Source organism: Nestor notabilis, unplaced genomic scaffold, assembly GCF_000696875.1.
Source record: "Nestor notabilis isolate BGI_N333 unplaced genomic scaffold, ASM69687v1 scaffold27718, whole genome shotgun sequence".
Classification (NCBI taxonomy): domain Eukaryota; kingdom Metazoa; phylum Chordata; class Aves; order Psittaciformes; family Psittacidae; genus Nestor; species Nestor notabilis.
Window position 1 is genome coordinate 1 of NW_009939278.1, and position 9,322 is coordinate 9,322.

At 40.0% G+C, this 9,322-nt stretch overlaps 1 protein-coding gene across 1 annotated transcript in view; it reads right to left on the reverse strand.

Annotated features, from left to right (window-relative positions):
* Nucleotides 1-955: 955 nt before the first annotated feature.
* PDCD4 (programmed cell death 4 (neoplastic transformation inhibitor)) overlaps nt 956-9,322 on the reverse strand; it is a 15,483-nt gene continuing 7,116 nt past the window's right edge. Inside the window, exons 5-12 of the mRNA XM_010019773.1 lie at nt 8,339-8,452; nt 7,881-8,102; nt 7,513-7,610; nt 5,912-6,026; nt 4,957-5,064; nt 3,803-3,913; nt 2,814-2,953; nt 956-1,204 (exon numbers count right to left, since the gene is read on the reverse strand). Of these exons, the coding sequence (XP_010018075.1) occupies nt 1,144-1,204; nt 2,814-2,953; nt 3,803-3,913; nt 4,957-5,064; nt 5,912-6,026; nt 7,513-7,610; nt 7,881-8,102; nt 8,339-8,452 (969 nt within the window). The 3' untranslated portion in view covers nt 956-1,143. The remainder of the gene's footprint in view (nt 1,205-2,813; nt 2,954-3,802; nt 3,914-4,956; nt 5,065-5,911; nt 6,027-7,512; nt 7,611-7,880; nt 8,103-8,338; nt 8,453-9,322) is intronic.

Below are 9,322 nucleotides of genomic sequence, written 5' to 3' on the forward strand. Positions count from 1 at the left end.
CGTGGGGAGGGAGGCCCGTTACACGACCGCACGGCTCCGGTAACGGTTTAGGGGGCTGGTCTCGCCGGCCCCGCCACGGCAGTTCCCGGTGTTGCCGAGCACCCGGAGTGGTGGCACCAAAGTGAAACACATAAGGGAGCTGTGTCGATGTGAAGGCTTCCTTGGCTCGGTCTTGTTCTTGAGCAGGGGCTGGGCAGAGGGCAGTTGGCAATACAGACACCCCAGAGCATCTCTGCTGCACCAGCCTGGCTGCTCCTACCCATTTGCTCTCAAAAACATACTTCTTAACTACTCACCATGAGTTGAGTTAGTCGGTGCTCTTCTGCAGATAATAATACAAAAGGGCAGGGTTAGACATACAGCCCACTTGCACACACTTCAGAATTTACACAGTTATATTTGTTCTGGTTTGAAAATAAAAGGAGGCAGGAAAAAGAGCATCACAAAAAAATATTTTTAATATGTTTTACCAGAACTTTTCACTTTTCCAGTTACATAGAAAAAAAAAAGAAAAGACAAGTTTGGTACACAGGGGCTAAAACCAACCAGTGTTCTCCCCTGGAACAGATGAATTAATCTTATGACCCAACTCCGTTTTCTTGGGCTCTTTAAAACAAAGAAACAGCTATTTTTATCCTCCCAAAGCACAGTATTTCTTCAGCAGCAATGGAAATGGGATCACAGCAGCTTAACTTGACCCTTCTATAAAGCTTTGTATAAACGGTGGGTTTATGATGACAACACTGTCCTTGAAAGAAAGAGCGGCAGTCAGACATGGGTGCAGATGTGGAATGATCAGGTCATACACATATGGCACTTGAAACGATAGCTTATTTGAAGGCACCACCACAGCAGTGGCCAGTTGTTCTACCAGATGCCCAAAGAAAGAAGTGTTTTTCTTTCTGAAATTTATAAAACTATTGAGAAAAGAAAAAAAAAAAAAAAAAAAAAAGATTGTACCCAAAACATGTGCTTTTAAAAAAATATGAACTGTGCTAAGCAACTCTTAAATTTGGTACGTTATATATGTGTATACATATATACATACACACACCCAAAAAGCATGCGTGTTTGTATATATATATATAGTTAGATACCTATTTCCCTTTCAACATTTAAGGCTTCAGGAGCTGGTTCTCACATTCAGTAGCTCTCCAGCTTAAAACGACCTCCATCTCCTTCGCTCACAAAACGCTTTCTGCCCCTGCGAGAAAGGAGAAAGTATGTTTTTAGTTCACAGTAGCATTGCTCCTTTGTTCTTATCTGTCACTAAGAATCTTCTCTTGGTCGTAGAAACATAGAATGGTTTGGGTTGGAAAGGACCTTAAGACCATCTTTTTACAATCCCCTGCCATGGGCAGGGACACCTCACTCTAAACCATGTCACCCAAGGCTCTGTCCAGCCTGGCCTTGAACACTGCCAGGGATGGAGCATTCACAACTTCCTTGGGCAACCCATTCCAGTGCCTCACCACCCTCACTGTGAAGAACTTCTTCCTTATATCCAACCTGAACTTCCCCTATTTTAGTTTGAACCGTTCACCCCTTGTGCTATCGCTACAGTCCCTGATGAAAGTCATCAAATACAAGATGTGCTCATCCAGCAACATCAGGTGATGTTCCTAATCACTGATAAATTCCTTAAAATCCATCTGAATCTTGCAGCCAGGTTTATTTGCAAGAAGCTTGTAATCTCTGTTGTTAAGTGCTTTCTACTTTGCTCACCTTTGAATGTTCATCACTATTGCAAAAGATGCTAGTTTGAGAGCCTGGGAATGGTGAGTTTCTACCCAAAATGAAGTACATAAGCAAGAAATGCTCCCCAGTATTACTGGTAACTGAAATACAATGAAGCTATTGTTGCAGTGCTGAGTTTCAACCCTTTCATACCTCAAACACCTGCAAAACATTTGCTACCAAGATACACACAAACTCAGTATTCAGTCTGAAGTCCACAAATGGAGCCTGGTTTGGGTAAAGACACTAACATTTCAAAATCTGAAGTTATCTCTAACTGTCAGGATGGTTTAACAAGCCCAACAAAACACCCAAGTGGGAAAAGATCTAATGAACAGTATTCTTGATGCGTGAAATTGTGAATAATAGTTTTAACATCGTGGTTTAAAATTTGCATGTATCCCCTGCATGAAATGAAACTCAGTAATGTTATGTGACCAGTAAGGAGGGAACAGAATACTCATCAGGTACACTTCAAACAGTGTTATTTATGCTACAGAACAGTAAACAACAAACCAGAAGCACTGTACAAACCACAGGAGAGATAGGAAGGGATCAGGTGTGTACAGCTTATTCAAATTAAGTCTTCTGTTCCTTTTAACACAAACATGAGAATTGATGGTCTTGTCTTAAAACTGTTCATGCTGTTTGGTGAGCTTAAACCATTTTTTTTAAGCAATTTTTAATTATTTTTCTTCCCCCACCTCTGTAGCTCACAGGTTTTCACTGTCACTGACATGGACTGGATCGTTGTGACACCTCAATCTTCCATCTCGGTACTGCCCTGATCTCTACTCAGCAGAAGAGAAGAGAAGGCAGGCCTTCATCCTCTGGATGAAGAGCACACAGGCCTGCAACAGACTCACTGGAGGCTTATTTTCCTCAGCTATTTATCCCGTAACAGGATAACCATAACCCCTTAAATAAACCTTTTACTAGTCCAGCCCTCTGTGTCTCTGTCCTCCATAGTTTCCAGTCCCAATCTGTAATATTTTGGTCATAAGATCCTGCTTTCTGTTACGTAACAGTGTGGACAAAAAAGCAGTGCCTTCACCCATCTACAGTAAAACAAGTACCTTGAAGGACAGAGGTCTCTCAGTGGTTTGGGGATTATTCCAGCCTGAAAGCATTCCTCCACAAACCGCTCAAGCACAGAATAGGAGTGTGGCACATCCAGGTTGATATCTGGGATTTCACAGTAAACTCGTTCATAGCCCTGCAATGTAAGAATTCAAATAATCATCTGGTTATTCTAGGATTTGATTACAAATGTTTTTAAATACCCTTTGGCACTCAGGATTTTTCAGTACAGTTCCATGGACAGTTTCTAAAGCAGAACAGTTGCAAGTCAGTGGAATACCATGATACTGCACAACCACCTACGTACATAAAAGCATCAGCTGAACTTACAACTTCTTTACTAGTCACAAATCCAGACAGTGCAGAATGGGTGTGTTAGCCTGGCCTGGCCACTGCAACATGAGTAGTAACAAGGAAAAAGTTCATCTTTCTTCTGTGTAAATAAAGAAAACGTAGCCACAGATCTCTACCACCACAGTTCATGCAGGGAGGGAAACACTGGTGAAAACCAGAGCTGATTTTGTCACTTCCCCCAGCAGTGTGGCTGGGTGCATTCTGACACAAACCTGTGTGGTACCTGCTTTGCTCTGGGACAGGACAGCTGTCCTGTATTCATACCTAGAAGCACAGATAATTCCAACTGTGTTAAATACTAGCTTCTATAGACTGTTCTAGTTGACATTTGTAATTAAGTGGGTCCTTACTGTACTACTGTAATTATGAAGAACTGGATAAAAAGAAAAATTGTATTAAGAAAGATGAAGCTGAACTGCAGCATTGTCCACTGCTTGGAATCTTCCAGCCCAGGACAACTAATGTACATGTATCAGTGACAGATTATTTGTGTAGGATATAGAACGAGCATGGAGAATTTAAAAAGCAGCAGTCAACCACAGACTACAAAACAGTGCTTTAAGGAAGGTAAAAGCTATACAAAATCTGGGAAGGAAGACCTTACCCAAACTTCTCTAAATGCTACACTTACCCTTTTCATTTGGTCCACAGTGATGACAGAAGACTTCCAGAGAGATTTCAGCAAATCCAGTATCATTTTAAAGGTCTTTTCCCCAGTTGACTCCAAAACCATTACAATGGCCTAAAACAAATGATGCAAGTCTTAACTAAAAAGAAAGGAGCGGTAATATGTTGTGTAAGCACACAAGGTGTGCAAAGAAATTCCATGTTTTCTGGGGAAACAAGTCCAGTTGTTACACACTCACAATTGCAGTGTATCATTATCAGTATTTGAAAAGAAAAACTGATGAAAAGTGACTTGGATAAAGACAAAAGGCAGGAAAAACCAGAAAGAAGCAGGCAGAATGAAAATCATTGCCTTTCTGGCTCTGCATTGAGAGATCCACGACTATACCCATATGGTTGCTGGCAGTCCAGATGGCAATTAATCCTGTGAAATTAATTTTGTATCTATGATGGTTTTTTGTATCTGTGATTTTAAAGAACTTGGAAGTTGAAAATCTACAGATCTGCACAACCCCCATCAACTAAAAGGATTCTGGGTTTCTATTGGCAAGGAATTTTCTAAAACAAGTCAATGTACTGAAAAAAAGAAAACAAAATTGTAGGTTGTGGGTGTTCAGCTTTCCTGGTAAACAACCATCTCCTAATTTGGCAGATGAAAGAGTACAAATGGGAACATCTCCCAGATATAGCAAAGATCTTTCTCTCTTACAGTCTGGTTCTGAAATATCTTGGAGCTTTTACAAATGTACTAGATGGAGCAATCCCACCCTGAAAAGGCAGCTCTGCAACTTAACACAAGCAGGTGAATACCCAGATATCTGAAACTAAAAGGAAACACACACCAAAACAAAGCAGAAAATAAACTGAGCTCTTCTTTTTTTAGGAATCTATAGCAATCCCAATTCGACTATTTACCCAACAAATAATTTTGGATCTTCCCAGAGTCAGCAGCAGCTTAATTGTTGCACAATGTGCACAACAAACACACATACACAAACCATTAACTTTACATGAAACAATTTAGTTATTCAAATAAGATCAGAACAAGCAACCAGAGCTTCAAATTCCAGCTATAATATTTGCATCCCCACATCAAAACCAAACCAAACCTGTTGATATTAACTAACAATTATTAAAGGGGCTCTGATTTCTCCTTACTTCATATACAAGTTCATGGTGAAAATGGGGTACTTCCAGTTCCTGAAGGCAACGTTCAGCTTCCAGTACATCTCCAGAAAGCAGATACTCTTTCAGCAACATATCAATCTATTGGATTTTAAAACAAACAATGCGCAAAACTAATTAGATTAGATATAAAATGTAAAAGCTGTCAACTGTTCTGATACTCTGCAACCAGCCCAGCAGCAGGTCAGTGCCTGAAACTTGCTGCTAGTGTTTTTACAAGTGTAATTAAATTCAGATGTTAACTAAATTGAGATATTATCAGCAACCTGAAACACAGTGTAAGTGAAATGCCTACCCATAGTGTTAATACAGACATACAAGCACCAGAAACATTGCTTTATAAGATGCCTATCACCATAAAAGGTTAATATGAGAACAATTAAGTTTATCTTCTTCCCTGAACTCCTCCTCCCATCATGTGTTACACTCACAACCTAGAAACTGTAACACCACCTTTTCCTTTAAACCTGCCTCCTTCATAGCATGGATCTCTAAACATTCCCATTTCTTCCTCTCTCTTTTTCAGTTATTACTGTGCTTTTAATCAGTGATGCCAAATAATAATAATAGTTTATCAAGTTTAGCCAGTTTCATCCTGGCTCTTCTAATTATTTCACCATTTTATATTGTAAGCTCTTAAAAAGCTAAGTGCTTTAAAGTTTTGCTTAAAGCAAAAATAAATGTATACTTGCAATTGTGCTAGCATGTTCCCACCACTGAGGAACACTACAAAAATCAACTTAATGGTCTACATCAGGTTTTAAAAACTACTTTGTATAAATAAATTATAACGCTTTAAAAACACAAAACAACGCCAACACTTAAGATATCATTTTGCTACAGGATATGCTTCATGTCTTCATCCCAAACAAGAGCAGCTCAGACAGACAGTAAACTCTGGAAAGAAGAGTTCTGTAGAAGCAGTTACCTCTTTAACCAGGTGTTTCACAGACTGCTGCCCACCTCCTGACCCCCACACGCTGTCTATACGCTTTCCACCCTTGGTCATGCTCAGCAACACAGTAGCTCGGTCCAGTGCAGCTCTAGAAAGCAAAGTTAGATTGAAAAAATTACTGCAGAACTTCATTAAAAGGCATCTGTAACTTCCCCCACTGCCATTCCTCTTTGGGCAAAGTGACCAGATCCCTGGGAAGGGGTCAGGGTTAGCAACTCCACAGGAACGTGTGGATCAAGCAGCCAGCAAGCCAGCTCCACACATTCTGCCATCTTTACACTTTTGGTTATACCATGCTAAGGGCAGGAAACAATCCTGTGGTGGCAACAGATCTGAATCATCAATGCAGAACCTGAACCATCCTCACAAGAATTTAGTATGTTCTTATTCAGAGATGGATTGTATCCAGGCTCCTTCAAGAAGGCAGCTTGGCATGTGTATCTCAAAAGAGGTATGAGATGCTTTTCTACTGAAATACTGTTTTCTGTTTGGGTCTAAAGAATTATGAAACCTTGACAATTTAAGCCAAAACAGTACTTCAGAAGGCAAATATGCAGTTGCAAAGAGATGGCATGAACTAGGGAAGCTTGCCAGTTCGTTAAGGAAAGAATGAAAAAGGTGAGAAAAGGAAGCTTCAGATCCAGTTAAGCACTATCCAGCTAATGAAAGAATAGTTATCCCAATTCTTATACTGGGAGCTGGCCAATCACAGTAACACTGTTCAAGATTTAATGAGCAGAAAAGACTGGCCAAGAAATAGCAAAGACAGCAAAGCATCCCAAAGGTGGGCAGTCTTCAGGCTACAGTCCTTCAAAGCGCAGAAGCCACTTGTAGAAGTGGCAATTTCCACCCCTTGAACCCTCAAGTTAGGCACCTAAGCATTTCCCCTCCTTCCAGAAGTACCCAACTATGATCATTACAAATGGAACTTCCAGAAGCTACGAGAGTTCAGCAACTCTGTATCAAGCCTGAAACATACATTTATGGGGCGAAAATAATAAACCATGACTAGTTATTAAAATGTCCCTTTTTGTCAGAGACTGCTCCCTCAGCTTCTCACCCTGACATGGAAAACAATTACACTTCTTGATGAATAAATAAAGCATTACAGAGAATGTCTGGGAAAGCACTGCATGAGCTTCAAACCTTTATAAGGCAAAACAGTTAATCCCTTGTGTATTTCACGACATATCTACAGCAGCTGTCCTGATGCTATATTTACTCATTAATCACATTAAAGCTTTTTCTAAAGACAAAACCTTCTATAATCACTTCTTTTTTCAGCTCTTTTTTTTTTTTTTTTCCACCCTCAGCCATGAGCTGGACAACAAGGCTGACAAACTGAACTCAAATGTATTCATACATTTTTGGGGCACTTTAAGTATTTCTCCTCTGACCCAAGTCACTCTAGATTTTGGTGGTGTTCTTGTTGCAGCCTTTGTGGGGTTTTTTTAAGTTTAAAAATAAGAAGTTACAGAGAGTGATATGATTTATCCTGAAGTCCTAAATTCCCGATCATCATCTTTGGTATTTGGAATAGAAAACTGTAGCTATATAGAAAGCAAGAAAGTTACCGAGCTTGGACGCAATCCACAGTGCCTTTGTAGCCATCTATGTAGGTACTGCTTAGAATCCCATCTCCAACAGCTCTAGCAATAAACTGGCCCACCAACTGCAACACAACAGAAGCAGTTTTAATTGACTGTTGAATTTCAAAGTAGTTCTAAGCAGACAATTATACCATGCTTGGGTTTCAGATTTTATTTAAATAAACCATCTCAAAGTAAAAGCTCAGCCTGAGAAATTAGCAAGAGATTATAAACAGTAAGAAAATCCATAGGTATTATTCAAATTAGAGTCTGTTTCAGCTCACTGGATTAATCTTAGCCACATTTTTGAAGAAAAAGCTTTTGACTACAAGCATAAAACTTCACAAATGTACCTGTGGTGCCCTGGGAGAATCCAACACCAATTCAGGTAGTTCTTTAAGCAATCTATCAAACGACTTTTCCACATCAGTTTTGCTTACTACTGTCCCACAAAGGTCGGAGATAAGCTTGGATGTCATTTCCCTGTGACTAGCCTTCCCCTCTAATGCCAGGGACACAGCCAGCACTGGCACACTGTATTTCATCTCACCAAGATTCAAATCCTTCAGCATCTCCTACATAAGATTTGAAAAACAAAGCTGATTAATATATCATATAAACTTATAATATACATTTACATGCTTACATTTATATATTTACATATATGCTTCTGCTCATGCAATTAATGTAACTGCTTAGGTGTTCTTATTGCACATTTCTTGCCAACATCTCTATACGCTCATTTACAGCCAGCAGTTGGAGTAAAGCAAGTTAGCAGCTGGATAAAGAAACAAAAAGGCATTGCACATACCGAAACTTCATTAGTATCTCCGTGTTCAAAATACTCCTGTATGATTGGTGTCAAAGTTTTTTCAAATGCTCTTTCATCCAGAGGTAAAACTACAGTTTCATAGACACAGTTCTCCTATTTTAAAGGGGACAAAAGCACATAGGCCTTTTGTAAGCAGTACTGTCTCTTGAAGATCTATCTTCTAAATCCTTAATGCTTTATTAGTCTTGGTAGTCAGTATTCTGCCAGAAAACATCAGAGTATGTCTCTACCATTACAGGCTGGATGAGGATGGCTAAATGTCATGGTGCTTGTATTTTGAATGTACTGTTAGCTGAATTCAACTGAAAGGCTGAACTTACTGTTAAACGATGGTAAACACTCCAAACTCTGCCCCTAGGATCCTGCTGACACCACACAAACACAGAGATCAAGTGCTTATGTACCAAAGGGAGAGCAACAGAAACTCCTGTCCCAGCCCAGCACAAGATGGAGCTTTCAGCACCTTTCCCTGCAAGTTGCACTCCAGTCCCTGACAGCAAGCTGCCCATTCTCCCTCTTCCCTAGTGACTGTGTGACCAGACAGGTGACAGCATGTACAATTCAGAGAAAAGGCATTTTCAGTATATTTGTGAGCAAAGACATTCCCTAAGGGGAAAAAAGAATCACACAGCAACTGCCTCCTGTATGACCTGGTCCTGCAGAGTTCCAGCATGAGCAGATCTCCTCACTGTAATTCAGTTCCCTGCTCCTCACAGACTACAGAGGTAACACTCAGAGCAATACCACAGATTACAGAAATCTGAACAAAGAAGCTTTCCATGATCTAGAAGTACAGCTTAAGTCCAAAAGCCTATCCTTCCATCAGTCTCCATTTACACCCTTACAAAAGCTGGGCACACAGAAATTCCATGGAATAAACATTCTTCATTAAGCTTTTATGCACTCATCAACTTCATTTCTCATAGCTATCTCTGTTAATGTAAAGCACTGAACTGTAGGGAA